Here is a 23601-nt window from a genome sequence, read left to right on the forward strand (position 1 = left end):
CAGAACTGCTCCCTGCCTTCATCAGGCTCCGGCCCAGAGTCTCGAGGGAAGGACAGTCAGGTCTCCAGCCACAAGCATGGCGGCTGGAACCCACAGGGCTAAGCACTTGCGGACACTGGTCCCCAAGAACCCCTGAGCGGCCTGGAATTTATTTTCCAGCCAGTGACAGTGGCGGAGCCGTACCGGGCAGGCTCCTTGAGCAGGTCCCACCTTGCAAGGGGCCTCCACTTGACCCTTCTTCCAGAGAAATCACCCTTCAAGGGACGGTCCATGATTCGAAAAACCCAGACCGAGTGCGATGGACCCTGTGCCCCTCAGCTCAGAATCGTGGACAGCACTGCCCTGCCCGCGTAGAACTGCCCAGAAGGGTGGGCCTCTGATGTGCTGAAGCACAAAAGCTGTTACTCGCTGAGGCAAAGAAGTAGTTTGTGTTCACAGAGAACAGGTGCCTGGCCAGCGCTGAGAAAGGCACCCGAGGGGTGCCTGGCTCTGTGTCTCAGCACACCACACACCCCTGGCTCAGACAGACTAGGTTTCAGTCTGAGCTCTCCTCTAACTGGCTGTGTGACCTCGGGCAAGTGTTTAAGCCCCCTGGGCATTCATGTCCCCAGCTCTGAAGTGAGAATACCAAGATGGCCAGCTTCACAGGATTGTCGTAAGGATGCAAAAGGAAGAAATCAGATTGAATATAGTGCTTGGCATATAATAAGCCTTCAATGAATAATAGTGATCATAATGGCAATGATGAGTAATAAGGAGGAGGGGGCAGGATGAGCTGTAAGAAAGGACACCTGGGGACCGACTGGCTCTATAGGACCTTTCTGGACAGGGACCTAGCCTACCAACTGTCCACCAGATCAGGCCAAGTGCGTGAGTGGATCAGTTGGACTACTTTATAGCACTCCAATGCTCAGTGATTAACTGCTGAAGGAATGAAATAAGCGTGAATCACCCCAAAGCAAATTTGCTCTGGATCTGCTAGAGGCAAAGCTAACTGTACACACTCAGTGTGGGATGCCTCGTTTATTGATGTCAAGACGTCAGTCAATACACAAAGACTCTCACCCTCCGTGGTAAGCCCTGATGTCCCTCCTGTGTTTCCAGTCTAGCACGATGTCTTGTACGTAGCATTGCTCACTAAATGCTTCGTAAACAAGAATGAGGGAATCAACAGGAGAAAGGAAGCCAGATTCGAGGCAGTAGGATAAGCAGTTGACTAGGAATCTGACCATGAGGACCTCTGTCCCGTTTCTCCTGCCCTGGGTGTTCTGTGCAATTCCCCTTTGCTCCCTTACAAGGAGGTTGTACCGTCAGCCCACAGTCCCTCCGAAAGTTGGTAGCGTGACACATGAAAAATGAAAAAGGTCATGACTTAAGAGCAGGGCTGTCCAGGCCACAGATCTCAGCTGGACACAGCACAGCCAATCTATAAAGGGAGTCTCTGGGATCAGGAAAAGTCATGGGGAAAGGTAACAGCAGGAGGAAGGGCCAAAGCAACTGGCTTGTCCCATTGCTGGGAACTGAATGGAGCTTTCTAGATGTGAGAAACCCAACCAAAGAGGATTCAGGCTCTCCAGGACGGGCAAGGGAGAGAAAAAGGCGAAAGCAAGCACAGTAAAGAAAGGACAGGCTATTTATCGCCTTGGCAACTCCTAAAATGGGATGTGAAGCTGTGAATAGGATTTGATTGAACAGGAAAACAGTCAACAGAGTGGTGAAGTGGAGAGGAAAGAATGGATTTTTGTAAATGTCATCTCTTACCTTTTGACTGCTCTCTGGAGCGTATCGCCCCCCACCCCAGCCCCCAGAGATCTTCTTTGATAAGCAAAAAGCCACAGGAGGATAAAGGATTCTCGTGCTTGAGGGGGACTCAGAGCTATTCTGAGTGCCAGCAATATTGATGATGAGGTCCAGTGACTCCCTTGGTGAATGCTTCATAACAGCCCACACCGGGGCCACCCTGCCCAGCTCAGGATCATCCCTTTGGCCCACCCCCAGGGCGCCCTCTGTCTGTGTGTGGCATTTAGAGCTTTAGGGTAAGATGGTCCTCTCAGCTGCTTCTATAGAGTCAGAAGACTCAACGCTACAGAAAGGAAATTTGGGCTGGAGCACACTGTGGGTACTCTTCCCCTATCTTGGCCCCCCTCAACCCCACCCCAGCCATGTTCAAGGACAGCTTGGGTCCCTAAGGGAGTCCACTTTGAAAGTCAGCTGTTAGGAACCAACAGACAGCTAGCTGTCTCACAAGAGCCCTGTTCACCTAGGGGTGTGGGCCCTAGGGGTGTGGGCCCAGGCCAGCTCACAAAAGCCAGTCCCACCCGAATCCCACTGAGTTATAGTCCTGTCCCGGATGGAAGGGGGAGAGACAACCTGGGACAAAAGGAAAGAGAAGAAGAAAGGTTTCTCCACCAGCAACAGACCCACAGCCCTCAGCCAGGCCCCGCCCTAACCTCCAGTGTGTTCCAGTTCCGGAATCACCATACCTCCCTCCCCACCCCCAAATTCCCATCCCGTCCACCTGGCAGACCTCAGTGAGGGGAGGTAGAGGAAAACAGACAGACTGAACTGATTCTGCCCAAGGTATGAATAAACACACAGTATGAACAGTCTTCATTGAGACCAGCGTTTCACAGGCCACACCGGAATCATCCAGGGAGATGGCTAAACCTGAGTCTTCCCGGACCCCACCCCTGAGAGAGCCTAGTTACCTCCTTTCCAGGTAGGCCTAGAAGTCAGCACAAACACTCCACTGGGGGATTCCAATATAGGTGGTCTTAGGACCACACAGGGAGAAATGCTGATCTGATTCTACCTCATCATTACTCAGATGGGGAGACAGACCACGCTCAGCTCTGCGCACTGAAAAACAAAGAGAGCTTGTTAACCTAAGTGAGTGTGTTATTGATAGGATTTCAAGCTCTGTGCAGTCAGAATACGTAGCCAGATTCCAGCGGAGAGCATGGTCTGCAGTCACATCCTAGGAGCAGTTAGGAGGCAACTTTCCAGCCTCCTCTCCCTTCAGAACCAAAGGTCTGGTTATGTTTCACAGCTGCTTCAGTGTCGGGGGCTGGCGTGAAGGGAGGAGCAGGAAAAGGGGCACGTGTGCACACGGGTTATTGGGTGGTGAGCTGGGCCTGCCTGCGCGTGACAGATGGGCACCAGCTGGCAGCTCACTGTCTCTAAGTCACTTCTGTTAGAAACTGCAAAATGACCAGAGGTGAGGAGGAGAAGGTGTGCAGACCAGTTTTATGCTCCCAGAGTATAAAATCTAAGTGTCCTGAGATGGGGGTAAGGAAGTGGAGGTGAAATCGCCTGAAAATGCATTTTCTTTCAAAAAGTTCTCAATTCCAACTGTTAGAAATTTTGTTCTTATTGGGAACATACCTTTGATTTTTATCATGGAAGTCAGTAGACAAATAGGATTTGCTTTTTGCAGTTTTGTTTTGCAGCCACCTTTGCTGGAATGCACATGTTCCATAGGCAAAGGCTTTCTGCTTAGAGATCATATGGAAACCTTGGGGTCCAGCACTCTAGTTTCAGTGTTGGAAAAACAGAGACAAAAATCCTTGGCTCACTAATGAAATACAGCTGGGTGATAATGTGTAGGAAAAGGGTGGCCTTCCCTATACTCAGACTGGTGACCATAAGAGGACAGGTACACAAAGAAGAATGGGAGGGGCTGGGGGCAATGAAGGGACCCAGAGCAGGGAAGTGAAGGGCTCTCTAACATAACCCAGGATGGGCTACTGGTCTTCTCTTTGGGTGAACTTGGCCTCCCCCACTTAATTTTGACTGGAGATTAAATGTAGGCCCTGGGCTTCCCTGGTGGCTCAGTGGTTAAGAATCCGCCTGCCAATGCAGGGTACACGGGTTCAAGCCCTGGTCCGGGAAGATCCCACATGCCGCGGAGCAACTAATCCCATGTGCCACAACTACTGGGCCTGCGCTCTAGAGCCTGCAAGCCACAACTACTGAGCCCGCATGCTACAACTACTGAAGCCCGTGCACCTAGAGCCCCTGCTCCGCAACAAGAGAAGCCACCGCAATGAGAAGCCTGTGCACTGCAACGCTCGTCGCAACTAGAGAAAGCCAGCGTGCAGCAACGAAGACCCTACCCAGCCAAAAATAAATCAAAAAAAAAAAAAATGTAGGCCCTGACCCTCAAAAGATGATCCCAGCTAATCTTTTGTAAAGGCTGTTGTGGAGTCAGCTTCATAGCATAGGCGGGTGGAGACATTGCTAATCAAAAAATACCTCTCTTAAGGTTATTCCGTTCCCCAGGGATCATTTTAATGGAAGGAACTTCAGCAGTGCTAGGCAAAATTAGAAGCTTCTATTTTCCATGACAGTCATGGAAAATTTCCATACCCTACAGAGAGACTCATATGCACACCAGGGGCAGAAGGCACTGACTCAGCTCCACCCACCTCAGTGGGGCTGCAGGAAAGCCAGTTCCTCCTTCCAGTGAACCTGGAGATGGGCACTGGGGCTGAGGCAGAGGCTCCTTGAGACTCTGCCCACACATACACCACCCCAGGACCACCGCACCCCCCTGCTGTTGAACAACTCATGACAGACACATGATCTGCCCTCTCGTTTAATCCACACAACAACGGAATGACATAGATACTACTACCAAGAACCTGAAGCTTCGTGAGATATTGGACTTGCCCAAGACCACAGAGCCAAAAGAGGATTTGAACCCAGATCTGCATGGCTCCAAGCCTGTCGTCCACCTTTTTAGCTGAAATTCCCCCACTCCCATACCAGGGCCTATGCTCTAAGGCAGAAGCTGAGTGCCTTTAAAAGTTGGGTCACTTTTCTGTGACACGAAATTCTAAAGAATAGCATACTAAATTCAGATTTTGATTATCATTGAGAACCTGATGATTCTGCATCTCAACTCTCAATAATCAGCCTGTGATTGTCCCCTGGGTAAAGCAGGTTTCTTTTCCAAAGTGCGCTCATTCATTTGACAAACATTATGAAGCAGCTACTCCATGCCAAGTTCTGTTATGGCCCTGGCGTCATAGAGATTAATAAGACAATCTTCCCATCCCTGAGGAATGCACAGACAAGCAGGGAATTCCAAAAAAAAAGGGGGGGTGCATCAGTTATTTTACACCATGTGATCATCATCAAAGGGTACTTGGGCAGCACGGTGAGGAGGAAGCACTGAACTCTGCCTGGCAGGGTCAGGGAAGGCTGCATGGAGGGGGTGACCCTAAACGGAGGGTCTTGGAGGAGGGCACTCCAGCCTGTTTAAGGTAAAGGAGCAGGGCATTTTTAAGTGAAGGAGAAAGCAGCTGCCTCATTGCCCGGATGTGGATTTGTTCAGATGTTTCAATGCCTCATAATACGTGAAAATTTTCTTAACAACAACAAAAGCCGCTTCCAGTGGCAGGGTCTGGGGAAGGGACAACAAACACCATGTCTGGCCACAAAGGTGGCAAGAAGAAGCCCCTAAAGCAGCCCAAGAAACAGACCAAGAAGATGGATGAGATAAGATATTCATGCAGAAACAGAAAGAGGAGCAGAAGAAACTCTAGGAGCTAAAAGCAAAGGCTGAGGGGAAAGCCCCATGGCCAAGGTGCAAGGAAGAAATCTGCCCAAAAGTAAGCTCTTCCTGGGCTTCCCTGGTGGTGCAGTGGTTGAGAATCTGCCTGCCGATGCAGGGGACACGGATTCATGCCCCGGTCCGGGAGGATCCCACATGCCGCGGAGCGGCTGGGCCCGTGAGCCATGGCCGCTGAGCCTGCGCATCCGGAGCCTGTGCTCCGCAACAGGAGAGGCCACAACAGAGAGAGGCCCGCGTACCGCAAAAAAAAAAAAAAAAAAAAAAAAAGAGGAAGCATGGTCGGATCTGCCCTCAGCAAGAGTGCTGTGGCAACGGTGCGAAGGATGGGTTGGAATGGATGGGAGAGGATGGGAGGGGATGCCTGAGCTTGGTGCTGGGGGTTTTATGATGAGCAGAAGCATAAGAAGTCGGGATTCCTCCCCTCATGGAACTTGCAGACTGGTTGGGAAGACAGGTATTAATCAAATAGTCACAGGAATGAGGGCTCGTTTACAACTGAGCAAATGTTGTGAAGGAAATGCAGCCCCAAAGGGAGCTGATAGATCCATGAAGAGGCTGTGGACAGGGGATGGAGAAGGAGGCTGAGGTTAGAGTGGATGAACCACGGTGACTGCCTGCACGTGGCTGGGGCTGGGGAGGGGGGGAGAAGGAGGACGTTCTCCAGGTTTTGACATCGGTAAGGCCCTAAAAGGATGTGGGGAGGGAATCAAGGAGAGCATGATGGGGAAGAGGGCAAGGTCCCGGTGATTCAGGAAAGATATAGGGGCTTTGACCTTCCCCAGGACCCATACCCAGCAGAGCTGAAGTCAAACACTCAGATCTACCTCCCAAAAGCATGGCTGAAGTGGTCCATATCCTAAAGGACTGCAGGAGCAGTGGGGCCTTAAAGAGGGCCCATCCTCAGCACCAAGGGACAAGCAGAGACTTGCTGAAGGGGTGAATGGGGCCCTTAAGCTAAAAATGCCATGTTGTGTTTTACAAACAGAAGAGCCTGAGACTTCCCTGGCCCAAGGAAGGGAGAAAAGGGAGATGGTCAGGCGAGCCATACAGTCCCAGAAACATCCAGAAGGGAGTGATGAGCCAGAGGGGCCTTCTGACAGCAAAGGGCCACAGCCCCAACAAGGATTCACCTGCAGAGGAGGTCCCACTAGGGCAGCCAAGGCTGGATTATACTGTCTGCCCTCATAAAACTCATCATAACCAATGGCCAGTTAAGAGAAATCAGCACAGCATCACGGGACCGTGGCCTCTGCATGCTGAATGTGTGTGCAGGCGCGAATGTGGAATGCAGTCAGCCTCCTGGGCTTTAACGAGGAGAGATTTTCCCAGGATCCTGGGCCCGTGTTGAAATATGGGCATCCCTGATACAGAAGCATTATCATCATACTTTATCATATTTGAAAGTTATAATCTCACCTTTCATCTTATGAATTCAAGTTAGGCATAAGGGTTTGGGGGGAATGAGAGAACTCTTTATGTCCATTTTCATGTGGAGAAACTAGCACAGAGAGGTCTGAGACGTGACGGAGGAGATGGCAGTGGTCAATGCTGTGGCCCAGGTCAGGCTCATACAGGCTGGGCATCTGGAAATGACCTTTATGTGTCAAAAAGATAGTCTGGGTCTAATGTAAATTCTTATCTTCACATAATTCTCCAATAAGTGATAAAAATGTAGATCTTTCCCTGAGCTACTTTAGAATGATTGTACCTAATTACAGCAGACATTCTACTATCATATAATGTTTATTTATACCCTCTCCTCATGTTTATTCATGACATGAATTTTAAAAGCCTGGTACCTCTGCGCTTCCGGAACGGGCTGAAAGCCCACAAAGTTTTGAGGAAAAAGACCTGATGGTCCATAGAAAATGTGCCCTTTTGGATGAGGCCTTCACAGCATATTTGCAGGCACTCCCCTCTGTCTTATCCTTAAGGGACTCAAGTCCTCTATCTTATTCTAAGACTGAGTGTAGCATCTTCAACGGGGAAATTCTGACCTTTGATTCACTAAAATTCAATTCTAGGATGGGAATAAGGTTTAAACTGTCATTCTTCAAAGTGACAGGGACAGGAAACTGGACTGTCCAGGGTTCGCTCTAGAATATTAGCAGAAAAACAGCTGTTAAGTGGGTCTGAGGCAAGCTAACACCACATCACCCCGTGCCTCAGTTTCCCAGCTTCAACCATTCATTGACAAAAGATGTTTCCTGAGCCCCCACTGTGAGCCACACATTGTTCTGGGCACTGATGGCAGAGCCGTGAGCCAGTCGTGACCTTGTGGAGGTCACAATGCTCTGTGAATGGGAACAGGGGCAAAATAATAACAGTGATGATGATGATAAACAAACAGACAAATAAGAACATCTTAGGTTAAGTGTGACAGCTAGGAAGGAAATACAAGTGTCATGCAAAAGAATAATTAGAAACGGACCTCCTTCAGACATGGTCGGAGAAGGTTGGCCTGACCATGTGACAATTAAGTTTAAAGTCAGGGGCACAGCACCCCGAGTGAGGGGCGAGCCAGAGTGAGGTCAGGGGAGCCTTGGCTGGGTGACTAGGTTTGACTGTTAGCCTATGGAAAGCTGCTAAAGGAGAGAGGCAGGATCTGATATTTTTAAAGGATTATTCTGAGAATTGATTGTAGGGTATAAGAGTCTTTCAGGCCCTGTGCCAGGCAGTGTTTTATGCACCCCTCACAAACATTCTGTTAACTTATTTACAACAACCCTGTGAAGTAGAGATTATTGTTTTCCCATTCCGCAGCTAGAAAAAAAGAGGCACAGCGAGACAAAGTTATTTAGCAAAAAGCTCACAGTTAAACCCAGAACCTGTACTCTGCTTGACAACAGCCTCACCTCAACACTGGGATCAGGAACAGGGAATCAGAATATGCAACGGGGACTCATTCATTCAAAGAACAATGAATTTAGTTAGCACCTTCAGTGTGCCAGGTTCTGCACTAGGTTTGGGGTTTCAAGGGGGAAGAAAACATAGCTCTGCCCTCAAGGAGCAACCGGGCTATCAGGGGGAGAGTTGGACCCTCAGTATGAATAAATCCGGGCTTTGTGCATCCCAGTTCCTTGGCCCTGATTCTGGGGCCAGACTCTTCTACTTCTGGACCGTCTAAATCACGCCTCATTTAGGGCCCAGGATAAACCAAGAGGTGATTCAGAGGACCACGGTGGGGGTGAGGTCCAGACTTCCTCAGGCATTGGACACTCTTGCCCTGACTGCCCTCAAGGCTGGTCCAACTGCTCTCAGTCTCCAGATCTGGGCATTAGAGAAGCACAGCCCTGGTGCGGAGGTCTTTCTAGATTCCAAACACCTTCTAGCAGTCCCCACTGGGATGGCAAGTGAGCATTGCTTCTGCTTCAGCAGAACTCTAGCTCAAGGCCAGCTATTGTCTTCGAACTTGAGAAGACAGCCTTTCAGGAGCTGATTCCTCCTGCTTAATTTGAGGCTGCTACTTGCAGATTTGGGTAGGTAACCCTGAACTGAACTGTTTGGGGTGGGGGGCAGAGTTCCATGACACTGAGGGGAGGGCCTCATGGCACCCCGAAGCAGCAGCAATTTCCATAACAATTGCCCCAAACCCTCGCCTTGTTAATCCGTTTGTTCTCTGAGGCCCATACACAACTGCCTCTTCAGACAACCTGTTATTAAAGTGCTGTTATCCAGGCGAGACAGACCTGGTAGAGAACGGATTACCTCGCTCCTGCCTTCTGCATGATAAGTCAGCCCCAACCTTCCCACACACACACACACACCCCCACCGGGTAAGAGGAGGGTGAATCACGGTCTATTCAACATCACTCTCAGGAACTTTTCCCCTCTGACTTCATTAGGAGCAGTTCTTAGGCTAGGGTGGCCTATTGATGAAACCTCAGCCCCTTCCACTGCAAGCCAGAAGTCAAACAATCAAAGACAGCACAGGCTGGAGAAATCAGAAAGAGGATTTGCATGAAATCAAGGGTTGGTGATGATCCTTGCAGATAGGAAGGAAAACGGGCCTTGTTCAGAAAAGTCAGTATGCAGCTGAATTGTTAACTCCATTCAGCCCTGTGTGGAGGCACCTGAAGGTTGATGGGGTTGTACGTGTTCCTGGGTAGGGCAAGGCGACCAGAGCATCCTTGCCCACAGCCTTATAGCACTGGCTCACACCAGTGGGCTTGCTTTAGACTGGGACCTCCACAGAGATAAACAAGTTCTATGCCCCCTGCATCCTGCTCTGTACGGTGCCTGGCACATAGCTGGAGTTCAGTGAATGTTTGGCAAATAAACACATGAATAAAAATAATAGGTACCATTTATTGGACTCTTACTATACACTTTAAATGGGTTGCTCCATTTAATCTTCACAGCAACTTAATAATAAGGTACTATTAGCCCTTTCATAGATAAGCAGACTGAGGCTCAAGCAGGTTTTGTAACATGCCCAAGCTCACACAGCCGGTACATGACGGGGCTGGGATTTGAACCAGGTATGCACCTTTGCTTCCTTACTCCTCCGGCTATCTCTGTGAAGATTCCTGTGACTGACGCAATTGGAGGAATCTGTGGCAAACTTGGTAGAGAGCCAGAGTGGGTGGGAGGAGGATATGGAACGAGCAGCCACCATCCCTATCAGTAAAGAACCTCAAATTTAGCCTAGAGACCAGCTATCTGACAATGGGGACTTTTTGTGAGACAAGTGGCTTCATGGTGAACATCATCTACGTCAACTGCAAGATACTTTCTTCTTGAAAGACAGTCCCAGACCTCTTCAGTGACAGGTCTTCTGCACCATGCCCTGTATCCCATAGCTCCCGAAAATTATGGGCGATGGCTGGTACATGACTCAGAGAGCATCATTACTTCACAAGACATTGGGGCTTGCTCCAGTGCCCAAGCTCTTGGGATGAGGAATGTACTACTCACTCCTCTCCAAGGCCAGCCTTCTCTCTAAGCATATATTATTATAGGTTTCCAAGGTCAACGTAACACAACGCAGTGAGGATACGTTTCACTTATTTCCCACTACATGTTAAACCAGAAGACACCACCAACCTGACCTATCAAGTTACTTGTGGAGCTCTTGTCACCACAAAAAGCATCAAGTTTTCCTGAAAGATTTTGTCCTCCTTTTATTTTTCAACAAGGATGTCTATCATTTCATATTGATTTATAAGAGCTCTTTATGTAAGAAAGACATCATCCATTGTCATATGTGTTGCAAATACAAATCCTTTCCTCAGTCTTTTGCCTTATATGTTTACTTAATATGTTTTCAATATCTACAAGTAAAGTTTTACGTGAGCATATCTTTCAAACTTTCCCTCTGTAGTTTTGAAACGTCTCCCAGGCCAAGATTATATAACTACTAATATTTTACTCTGGCTTTGACTATGTAGTTTTTAAACATTAAATGCTTCAATTCCATTTAGAATTTATTCAGTTAGATGGTTTGAGCTATGGATAAAATAGTGTATTGCTTACCACTTAGCCCAGCTAACTGGACATAAACTCAGCCCATAATGTCCCCTCTGAGAAACAACAACAGCAAAAATAGTCTATTCAGTTAGTGCACTGAAAGTTCATGTCACGGGGCGTGAGTACAAATGAAAGTCCCAAGAGACCCCAAAAGTGAATCTAGCCATTGTGGATGGTCCCAGACAATGAACCCAGCTTTTCCTTAAAGGAAGTCTTTGTTACTGCAACTCATTTTGCCCCATGATAAGAGGAAGCAAGGGCTATAGACACTCCCTAAAGAACATAGAAGAGTTTGTTAAAAAGGCATAGTTTGGCTAAGATCCCTGCCTGCCCAGCCTGATGCAGAGGATTACTGCTTTGGAGGGGGGTTACTTCCACTCAGGCAATCCCAGTGAGTCTGGGCCACTTGTAATTAGATTCTCTTGGAGGTCATGACCAAATACTAGTCCAGAGGTGAATCCTGAAGCTATAGAATAGAAATGAAACAGGTGTGAAGACTGTCTGACACCCAGACAACAAACTGAACAGATGAGCATTCCAAGCCTTGGGGGTGGAGGTGGGGTGTTAGAGGAGGGGCAAAGGCATGGGTTTAGGGATCTGTAAATATTCTTCTTTTACTGGAACACATACTGCTTAGTGGGCTGGCTCTGTCCCCTCCAGATTATTAACACAGAATGCCTAAGGGAAGGCACCAGGGATAAATCGGAGCTTAGTAACAAAACTCATAGCAAGAAGCAAATGAGAACAAAACGCATGCCGAATCTAGGCCATTTTCCCTCATCAAAATGCAGAAGGTTTTCCCTGGATGTGTTCTAGAACTGCTTAGCATTGCTTGCTGCATTTATGTCAGCCAAAGGTTTGTGGGGTTCTCCAAGTTAAGAAAGGGAAAATGAATTTCTGTCAAATGTCCCTCAGTTGGACGTATCATCCACTTCTTAAGTTGCTCCTGGTAAGTACATTATCCTGCACCAGTACCTGTCTGCCCAGCCCCTCCCTTGGACAGCGTGTCCTCTGGTTTTCACCTGACCCTGCTAGGAAGGGACCAAGTGTCAGAGAAATCATGTCCTGCCATCTCCTTTCAGTTTTGATTTGGGGCTCATTCAGTGGTTTTAGATTCTCTCTGCCACTGTCCCCTTCCACTAGGGTGATAAATGAAAGATTGCTTCTTAATGGAAGGCAATACCTGCAGTGAATCATGCCCACACACTGAACGGCATCTTTTTCACACAAAATGGACGCTGCATCTCAAGTGAGGAAACAGTTTGGCCCCTTTCTCAGAATAGCATCAGGATCTGGAGCTCTAAAATAATAGCTCGATACCCAGTCTTTATTGCTAAACCCCTAACTAAATTCCTTCTTACTAAAACTAAGATAAATTAAATATTCCAAACTCACAGATTTAAAAGAAAACAAAAACAAATAATGACAACAAAAACTCAGTTCAGTGTTCAGTTTTCAGACTCTGAGATGCACAGGGAATGAGCAAACAGCTGGCTAGACACACACACACACACGTACACGCACACACTCACACACACACACACACACACACACACATACTCTCTCACACACAGGAGAGCTGAAAATTCATGCAAGTCAGTGTTGGGCTTTTAGCCAAAGTGACAAGTACTAGTATTTTTGTACATCTTGTCAAATAAATACCAATCCTTAAAAAACGCTGATTTTTTTTCCCGAGATCTAGCTAATCCTGGCCATTTGTGGTAAGTGCTAAAAATCTGAAATGTTAAAGAGAAAAAAGAAAGTGCTTTCTCATAATAGGACCCAAACTCTGGATGCAAACTAAAAGACCTGCACTTAACCATTCAGATATTATCACACACAGGCATGTTCTAAACCACCCAACCAAAATCCAGCTTTCTAACTGAATTCTGTGTCACAAACCTGATATAGGGTCAGAGCCACAAAGTATAGACTGTGAGACGTGCTTGGGCCTTACTCTTAAAACCAGTGTATTTGGTAACTTGATAATCTCAAGTGTCAAAGAGCAGTGTCCTAAAAGCCAGCTCTTCCCTGGGCAGCCCTTACAGTACATGCAGGGTCTACCTTGAGTGAGCTGCAGGTCCTAAAAGCCAGCTCTTCCCTGGGCAGCCCTTACAGTACATGCAGGGTCTACCTTGAGTGAGCTGCAGGGTGAGGTCTGGGCAGTTACCTGGTGAATTTGATCAACATGGACACATCAGACCCATCACTCTCATTCCTGAAAATTCATCCCCAGTTTAGACCACCCGATATATGTGGCTGGCCTCACTACCCAGAGCCAGGATGGTGGTAAAGCATAGTGGTTAGAAGGACCTGCTTTTGAAAACCTCTGACATGCCTGGATTTGCACCCACCTGCCAGCTGAGTGCTCCTGGGAAAGGCATGGAAGGCTCTGAGCATCAGTACTTCCAGCTGTCAAATGGAGGGAATAAGCCAGCCCACCACAGAGGTGGTCACGGGGCTTAAGCGCGCTGCCCTGTGTCAAATGCCCAGCAAGCCCCAGTCGCCAATGATGCTGGGCTCCATTAGCGAACACCATCCTCTTCCCTCTCCTGTGGGGCTGGGTAGTCTGAGAAGAGACACTCAAGAGACTACTGAAGGAAGAGTGTGCTTTCTGAAGCTAATAACCTACAAGGACAAACATTTGCTCTGGTGGTTAATTTTAAATGTTTAAGTAATTGCAACAAGATAAAAACTGATGCTGCAGCCAAGGGTCCCAATAAAAGGGTTGAATGGAAAAGGAAGAGTCTACCCTTTACCATGTTCTTTCTACGTCTTCTTAGAAACCTGAATATCTCATGACTTCAGAGTACAGATACCAGCTAGCAGCCCCAGCCCTACTTCAGGGCAACCACTGATGTCTGGGTAGTGGTAACTCTCCTGTGAGAAGTGTCAGCAGATGCAAACCTCCTGAGAGGACTGTCTGTTTCCTTGTAGGGTTGAAGAAAGCTTCAAAACCTTATTTTGGTCCATCTTTGGCTTGTCTGAAGTGATCTCGGTGGTGCTGAAATATGACCACAAATTCATCGAGAACATTGGCTATGTTCTCTACGGTGTTTATAATGTCACCATGGTGGTCGTGCTGCTCAACATGCTAATAGCCATGATCAACAACTCGTATCAGGAAATTGAGGTAAGACCAGTTAATTGAAAATGCTCTCTCTCCCTGGGTTTAATTTGCATCGCTGTTTTCAGCAATGGGGTAATGATGTCAGAAGCTCATGTGTTATTAAATGTGAAGCCAGAACAGCAAACAACAGACATTTTCCTTGGATTGCTCCAAGAAGCACTTCCAGTCAACCTGCCATGACACACGGCAGGCACCATGCATGCAATGGCCCAATGAGGGCAGAAAGAAACAGGGTCACGAATCTTTGCTCTTTTACATGTGTCCCCTCAGGACAGCATGCAGGTGACCCATGGCAAATGGGAATGACTGTTTCTTCCACCCTACATTCACTTCTGCCTCTCCTGAGTTATTTATTAAGTACCTACTGTATGCCAAGCCCGTGCTAGGCACTGGCGATACAGAGATAACCAAGACACGATCTCTGCCCTTGAAGAGATTCTCACTCAGTCCAGTGAGAGAAAACAGATACATCAATCAACAAATTACGGTGCAATGGGGCCAGTGCACCCAGAGAAGTCCTAGAAGGTGTAGGAGGTGCAGAATAGAGAGAGTGCATGACGATGGGGGCGCCGAGGCTTGCAGAGGTGATACTTGAAGGCCGTTCAAAGCCTTATTTTGCTAGACAGACAAAGGAGTCAAGACAGTATATCAGGAGGCAATTTACCAAAATCTAAAATGCACAAACCGTGAACTATTGATTGCAGCCTTGTTTGGAACAGCAAGAAATGAAAAACAAACTAAATGAGCATTACTAGGAATCTAGTTAAATAGATTATGATGGATCTGAACAGTGGGAAACTGTGCAGCTTTTAAAAAGGATGAGGACTTTCTCTATATTCTGATGTGGAAAGACCTCCAATTATAATGGTAAGTAGAGAAAAGGCAAGTTGCAGAACAATGTATATATTGTACTCTATGTAGAGAGGGAGAAAAAGGAACACGTATTCCTTTCTGATCATATAATCATTTGAAAAAGAAAACTAACCTGGAAGGGTGCACAAGAAGAGCACAGCAAGGGGCGCCTGTTGAGAGGTAGGGGTTAGAGGTCATGGTGGGTTTACAGGCTTTCTCTTTATACGCTCTGATGCTTAGAAATCATGTCATTGTTCTACCTGTTAAAAGTCAAATAAATAAATGCAACATTAAAACAAAATAAAATGCACTGACCCTTTGACTCAGCAAATCCGTGCAGACATATGATTTTACATAGATGTTCATTACAAGAAAAACTTGGAAATAGCCCATCAATATAGGAATATTTAAATAAACTGATATAGCACAGACTTTAAAATACTGTTTATAAACATTGAGAAAGACCTTTCTGTGCTGACAGAGCAAATCTCTATGATATTGTTAAGTGAAAAAATGCAAGCTGTAGAAAAATATCCATAGTCAAGTCTCATGTAATAATACAAACGTGCAGACACAGAAAGCAAAGGTAGAAATAGGGTATCCTCTGGGGAAGGGAGTGAAACAAGAAAGGAGATTTGAAAGGACTTTCGCGTTTGCTTGGTATACCTCTGTACTTAAGTCTTTTATAAGAAACAATTACCTGTGTATAGAAAAAAATTAAGACTTCCATGTATTTGTTTGCTAGGGCTCCCACAACAAAACATCACAGACTGGGTGGCTTAAATAACAAAAAGGTATTTTCTCACAGTTCTGGAGCCTAGAAGTCCAAGATCAAGGTACTGGCAGGACTGGTTTCTTCTGAGGCCTCTCTCCTTGGCTTGCCGATGACTGTCTTCTTGCTGTGTCCTCACAGGGCCTCTCCTCTGTGTATCTCTTCCTGTCCTTATGATGACACCAGTCATATTGGATTAGGGCTCCACCCTTACAGCCTCGTTTAACCTTAATTACCTCTTTAAAGGCCCTCTCTCCAAATATAATCACACTCTTAGATACTTGTGGTCAGGGCTTCAACATATGAATTTTAGGGGAAAGCTTTGGTCCATAAAATCCCTCCAAAAGAGTATTCTAAACCGTAGGAACAGCATGTGCCAAGGCAGGGAGGGATAAAACAATGTGGTATACTCAGCACTGCGCTGCAAGAGTGTAGGCTGAGCTAGAAAAAGAGGTAAGAGGAGAAAGGAAGAGGTGAGCCAGCGTGCAGCCTTAGTCTTAGCCCCCAGCCTCACCACCCTGCCACCCCGCCACCTACAGGAAAACGCAGCACTGTGTCAGCAGACAAACAACATATATATATGTGTATATATATGTATATATATATACACATATATATATATATTTAAGTGTTTTACAGACTTGGTCACCTATGTGAATACTGAGCTGTTGCTAACTAACCCTCCCTGCCCTCCTGGGCCTCAGCTTCCCCACATGTAAGAGAAACCAGATGGTCCCTGGAATACATGGGTCTCTGGAGCACTCGCCCCAGATGTTCTGCCCCATCCTATCGAGCACATTGTGTGTTGGTCCAAATGAACAGAACATGGGAAGTCACGTGATTAGCATGAGTGATGCCCACTAGTTTGGGGCAGGAGTGAGCAAGCCCACGGCTTATGACGTCAAGTTATCCACCACAGGGTGGTGACAGGTGACAGAGAGAGCCCACTGCAGCCCACTGGGCGCTGGGCTGCTCCTTGTCTGGGGAGAGCAAATGTCCCCACCGTCTCACTGGTGATTCGTGTACAAGAACCCTAAGGTCGGCTGCCGGGACGTGCCTAGTGTTCATGGTCATGATGAACCTTAATGAAGCACGTATTTGTAAGTTCTTACAGGAGAACACTTATTTATTCAACAGATCTTGAGCACCTACATCCGAATCCATGGACCTGCCTGCCTCTGTGCCTGCCACGCCCCCCCTCCCCCGCCCCCCGCCATTGTCCTCCTGTAGGCAGACAGGCCTTCTCCCCCTGAGCAGCCCCAGCCATGCGCCCTGGCCCCCTACCCTCTCTCCTCCTCGGGATCAGCCAATGCACATTAGCCCTCCCCACCTACATCCTCACCCTCTCCCCCTCTCTAGCTAATCCTGCCTGTCAGCATTTAAATTTATCTCTTGATCTCTTTTTTTTAACAAATTTATTTATTTATTTATGGCTGCATTGGGTCTTCGTTGCTGTGCGCGGGCTTTCTCTAGTTGCGGCGAGCGGGGGTGGGGCTACTCTGTTGCGGTGCACAGGCTTCTCATTGCTGTGGCTTCTCTTGTTGCGGAGCACGGGCTCTAGGCGCACGGGCTTCAGTAGTTATGGCATGGGGGCTCCGTAGTTGTGGCTCACGGGCCCTAGAGCACAGGCTCAGTAGTTGTGGCACACGGGCTTAGTTGCTCTGCGGCATGTGGGATCTTCCCGGGCCAGGGCTCAAACCAGTGTCCCCTGCGTTGGCAGGTGGATTCTTGACCACTGTGCCACCAGGGAAGTCCCATCTCTTGATCTTTAAAAAAAAAAAAAAAGTAACTACAAACAGTCCTCCCTCCATTTCACTTTCCAGCTCTGAACCTCTTTGTCTCCTGCTCTTTACTGCCTAGGAAGAGTTGTTTACATTTCTCACTGCCTCTCCACTAATTAACTGCTACTCTTCTCCACCCCAGCCCACCCGCACTTGACCTGGTTGAGAACTACTCACCCCTTGGATCTCAGCTCAAATGCTAGCCCTCAGGGCAGCCTTCCCTGACCCCCAGGGGCAGGACCCCCAGCACCCAGCGCCTCCCGCAGCTCTTAGCCCAGCTCTAGATCCAAAGAGCTGATGAGTTAACATACTCGTGTCATTGGCCAGGCTGCATGTCCCAGGAGGGCAGGATTGCCATCCCCAGTACCTACCTCGCACAGGCCAGGCACACAGTAGGTGAGCGCTAGGTGGGCACATAGTAGGAGGTTTGCTGAGTGACTGAAGGTTGAACATCAGGCAATGTATTAAGCTATGGAGATACAATTAATACTTACTGAGGGTTTACTAAGTATCTGACATTGTTTTTCCCGCATTAACTTCTTTAACTCCCACAAGAGCCTATGAGGTAGGTATTATTATCCTCATTTTACAGGTGAGGAAACTGAGGCTCAGAGCAGCTAAGTCACCTGCCATGGTTACACAGCTAGTAAGGAACAGAGGCAGGGTTTGAACCCAGCCAGGCTTCGGAGCCTGTGCTCTCTCCAGTGCATCACCCTTCCTCTCAGGTCGGCAGTCCCTCCCACACCTCTCTGCTGTACAGCCGAGACCAGGAATGACCCCTGTCCTCACAAAGCTTCCAGTCTAAACGACCTGTATAGCATGTCCCCATAGAGCAGGCCAGGTGCTGATGGGGTCTCAGTAAGAACAAGCCTGCTGGTAATGACCTTATACTCTCCTGGCACATCCCAGCAGCCTCATGTGGGCCCCTGCTGGGCTCACAACCCCTTGAAGTGTAGCTCAGTCCCGTGTGGAGAAAAGCCCACTGCCCACAGCACACATATTCAGTGCTGACCTCAGGGCTGCGGGAAGCAGGCTATCACCATGAGCAGAGGAGCGAGCCCAGGACCACTGCCTACATCACACAGCTAGTAGGGGTCTAGCTGATTCCAAACCCCACACCTCTTTCCTGGCCTCAGACTACCCTCCTGGGACAGGGGCCCAAGGCGCCTCCCTACAGAAAACACACACCTGCTACCTCTCAGGGGGGCCCACTCAGCGTTTCTGGCATTGCCACCAACTCAGAAGTAACAGATCTGGGCTTTAAATCTACCACCACCACCACCAGGGAAGAGGGCATGGCCAGACGACCTGCTGCCAGCTCATCAGGTTTGCTCCCCTTGAATGACATACACTAGACCTCGTAACATCGTTTGACAGCACTCTGACCAATGAGAAATACACTTTCTAACAGGAAACACATGATGGTGTCTGACATGGTAGCCACGAGCCACATGTACTGAGCACTCGAAATGTGGCCAGTCCAAATTGAGATGTGCTATGAGTGTAGAATACATGCCAATTTCGAGGGCTTGGTATGCCAAGAAAATCTGAGCTATCTCATAAATAATTTTTATAATGATTACATGTTGAAATGATAACATTTTGGATCTATCAGATTAAATAAAAAAACATCACTGATATTAATTTCACTTGTTTCATTTTACTTTTTATAATGTGGCTCTGAGAAAATTTAAATGCCCTTGTGTGGTTCTCCTTTGCGGCTGACGTTATGTGCTGTTGGATAGCACTGCCTCTGATGGTGTGCTGTTATTTTCCTTGCCTCACAGGAGGATGCAGATGTGGAGTGGAAGTTTGCCCGAGCAAAGCTCTGGCTGTCTTATTTTGATGAAGGAAGAACTCTACCTGCTCCTTTTAATCTAGTGCCAAGTCCTAAATCATTTTATTATCTCATAATGAGAATCAAGATGTGCCTCATAAAACTCTGCAAATCTAAGGCCAAAAGCTGTGAAAATGACCTTGAAATGGGCATGCTGAATTCTAAATTCAGGGTAGGTAGCGTGGGACTTACGGGGCTAGAGAGGCAGCAGGAGGGGGAGGGGGAGCTGTGTGTTTGATTCAGATGGTGCCTCTGATACAAAGGAAGTCAGGAGCCCGGAGGGACCCCGTGCTTTCCAGAATCAGCCAGCACGTCAGCAAAGCTGCAGCCCCAGCAGGGGCAGCCGGCCGGCCGTAGTGCCCCTCCTCCTGCGGGCCGAGCCGGGACCCCACTGAGGGACTCCTTAGTGGACTGGGAAGCAGATTAGCTCTTCCCAGAAAGTATCTGGATCATGATGACTGGGAAGAAAGGTTCCCCGCCCATTATCTCCCGCTCCTGGAGATTCTCAATTATTAGCATATTAAAATCTCTGGGGAGTCTTGGAGGAAGGGCACCCACATCACTTTAACTGAGTGCTTTCCAAACAAAGCTGACCAAGCAGTAATTTGTAACCCACTGACATCCTACAGAACTAGAGGCCCCAGGAACACGTTCTAGAAAGCCAAGCAACAGTGGGTATAGTGACCTCCTGAGGGTCCTCATTTTAGAGACAGCCCCGTATGCAGGTCCTGTTCGAGTCCTAGCATGTATGTATGTACAATCGTGTATCATGGATTATGTATTATATATTATGTATTTTCTATTTTTTTTTCCCAGAAGACTCGCTACCAGGCTGGCGTGAGGAATTCTGAAAACCTGACAGCAAATAACACTTACAGCAAGCCCACCAGATATCAGGTAACCACCGCAGAAGCGGACTCCGTTCAGACACCAATTAAGTCACATGGCTGTGTCACTCCCCCCAGAACACAGCTTCATTCCTTCCTTCATTCGACAAATATTTATTGAGTGCCTACGGTATGCCAGGCACCATGCTGCTTCCTGGGGATACAGACATGGTTCCTATCTTACTGGCACTTCCAGTCCATAGAGGGAGAGATACGATGAGCAAGTAAACGCACAAATAAATATGTAACTTCAAATTGATAAAAGTACCAAGAAGAAAACAATCAGATGTTAAAATGGAGAAAAATAGGGAGCCCCTGCTTAGATATGGCTGTCAGAGGATGTATCTTCAAGGAGAGGACAGTTAGCTAAAACCTCAGAGATGAGAAGGAGGCAGCCACGTGGGGCCTTCCAGGCAGAGGAAGAGCAGCAGCAAAAGCTAGAGGGGAGAAGCTTGGTGGGTCCACAGCAGCTAGAGCTCTGAGTAGGGGAGAGGGGAGGGCGATGAGGTCAGAGTCCAAATCAGGGGTCTGGAGCAAGGTCAGGAGGTGGATTTCACTCTGATGTACCCAGGAAGGCAGTGGGAGGAGTTTAACTTGGGGGAGGGAGAAGATGATAAAATTGTATTTATGCTTTAAGAAGACTACCTAACTGCTATAATGAGAAGAGCCCGGTGAGGACGAGAGTGGAAGCAGGGAGACCAGTGAGGAGGATGTGACAGTCACCCAGGTACAAGGAATGGCGACTTGGAGTGTGAGAAGGGTGAGGGAGAAAGACTGACTGACTCAATTTACTGACTAACTCAACATATATTTATATATTTATAAATAAATATACGTTTGGGATGCATGGCCAAAGGGACGTGATGCGAACCAGCGGGCACCGGGTAGGGAGAGGCAGGCACGCAGGATGGCTCCCAGGGATCTGTCTTAAGCAACCAGGGGGATATTGATGTTTCCGGTAAGCACCTGACCTTAGACTGCCCGCAGGCAAAGTCTGTTGTTATAAAAATTAGGAGAACTTATGTGCGTACAGATCTTGCTTTGCTTTTGGAAATTAATGCAAAATCTCTGTATCCGTTTGCATCAGCCAGTGATAAATGGTTATTACAGGTTATTGATTATAAAAGTGCAGGCCATTCTTTTCTTGCTTGCCCACTCCCAATGACCAGCAGTTTTACCCATGCTGACCATCTCCTATCAGATGTAAATCTGAAGCTGTCCTGAGTGCTCCTTCAGGCCAAGGTGATATGACCCTGGTGCCACTATCGCTGAGGGAGCCATTACAGACTTAGCATCTTCCAGACACAGGTCTCTAATTGAATCTCCATCCATATTTCAGAAGCCAGCTGTGCAGTTAGGAGGAGTTAAGTGTACAATTAAGAAACAGCTCATCCCTCATAGTACTTATAGTTTTAACAGATGACATGGGCTAAAAATTGGCAAAGGGCAAGTCTTGTCTTTAATTGTGCACAAAATTGGACCTGACCTGTTTGATCTGCTTTGATTTATTTTACAGGACAAATCCTTTGGTCAGGGGAAGGATTTTTATTTCTCAGCTTCTCGGAGAGAAGTAGAGATTATCTGTGCCACAGAAAAGATAGAAAACCCTAGCAGGGGCTTCCCTGGTGGCGCAGTGGTTAAGAATCCGCCTGCCAATGCAGGGGACACAGGTTTGAGCCCTGGCCCGGGGAAGATCCCACATGTCGCGGAGCAACTAAGCCCGTGCGCCACAACTACTGAGCCTGTGCTCTAGAGCCCGCGAGCCACAACTACTGAGCCCGTGTGCCACAACTACGGAAGCCCGCGCGCCTAGAGCCCGTGCTCCCCAACAAGAGAAGCCACCGCAATGAGAAGCCTGCACGCCGCAACTAGAGAAAGCCCACGTGCCGCAATGAAGACCCAATGTAGCCAAAAATAAAATAGATAAAATAAATTATTTAAAAAAAAGAAAAGAAGAGAAAAGAAAACCCTAATGGATTAGGGCCAGATCTCTCCTGGGTTTTGAGCAGAATCAGCAGCTGACAGCAAGGAAGGCAGCTGATGTGGTGAGTGTCTATACCCAGGATGAATCCCTTATGAACGAGGCCCTGTTCCACAGCAGTCTTGAGCAATCCCATTTCTGTCTTTCATCATCACTGGCTGAGTCCCTGCAGCCTTCAGTCTCCCGGAGAGCTTCCTGCTATGATTACACAGATTAGCCGGTTTGCAGCTTCAGGCTACTGACGGCCTGGGAAAGCAGGCTCACCCTGTATTTTGTGAATCCAGCAAGAAAAGCCTCGGGCGACTTATTCAAATCGTTATCACCAGAAAGAAGACAGAAAAACTGGGCCAGTGGGCGTCAGAGGGAGAGGGCTGAGAGGACGGTGGATGGAGCAGAAAGCATCTTGCATTTGTACATTGGCACCTTGCTCAGTCCTTCAAGGTCAAGTCTGGCCATCTTCCTGAGCTATCATCTGCTCAAATAGGAGTAAACGTTGAGTTGACACAGACAGGCAGCTGGATCAGACTAGACACTAGGGCATGTGAGAGAGGCAGGATCTGTAACCCCCACTGAACAGATGAGGGAATTCAGGCTTCGTGGCAAAGGTCACACGGATGGTTGAAGTGAGATCTGTCTGACTCAGAAGGGCACCCCTCTTGCACCCCATCACGCTGCCAGGGCACTGGCCCCTTACTCCTCTTCACAGTGTCGGAACCTGCCCTGTCTGTGTCTGACAGGCCCTGGGAAGAGCTCTATCTGAGCCTGTGGGGAGGAAGCTAGGAACGGAAGGTGCTTTTGCTATCACGGGGCAGCAACCGGTACAGAACGAAGGATTTGGGCAGGGATCTAAAAATGGCTCAACCGATTTCTTGGGCCCACTGGTGGCCTTCCACGCTGCATTGCTTTCCTCTCAAAGCAACTTCCAAAAGTGCCAAGAATGTGAGGAACCCAGTTCACGCCCTCTTTCTTACCATCCAGGCTGCACCCACAGCCTTCAACTCTCGGAGCCCGTAGGCTGTCAGCCTCTCACCTTCGAGGTTCTGAGACATTCTGGAGCAATCCCGATAAGATAAAAGCCCCGCCGTTGATACGTGTGTAGTTGTTAAGCTTGTTTCCTTTGTGTCTCTAGTGCATCTGCTTGACCGCTCAACCTTAGCAGGTTGGGTGTTTCTTTTAAGCTTGTCATTCCTTCAACTTTTTAGGGCTCTCTGTTACAAGGGAAGGCAGTCCCTCCAAACTCCAGAGGCTCTCTGTGCTTTGCTTTTCTTAGGCTTCCAGGGGTCTGAATTGTCCTTTTTCACAAAATTGCTTCCT

General features: G+C 48.0%; 1 protein-coding gene across 1 annotated transcript in view; it reads left to right on the plus strand.

Annotated features, from left to right (window-relative positions):
- TRPC7 (transient receptor potential cation channel subfamily C member 7) overlaps positions 1-23601 on the plus strand; it is a gene marked incomplete at both ends in the record, with an annotated part of 122581 nt that overhangs the window by 93011 nt on the left and 5969 nt on the right. The window contains 3 exons of the mRNA XM_082835488.1: positions 13985-14180; positions 19370-19591; positions 20236-20316. Of these exons, the coding sequence (XP_082691614.1) occupies positions 13985-14180; positions 19370-19591; positions 20236-20316 (499 nt within the window). The remainder of the gene's footprint in view (positions 1-13984; positions 14181-19369; positions 19592-20235; positions 20317-23601) is intronic.

This window comes from Leucopleurus acutus (genome assembly GCF_964270905.1).
Source record: "Leucopleurus acutus genome assembly, chromosome: 3".
In the NCBI taxonomy this organism is placed as follows: domain Eukaryota; kingdom Metazoa; phylum Chordata; class Mammalia; order Artiodactyla; family Delphinidae; genus Leucopleurus; species Leucopleurus acutus.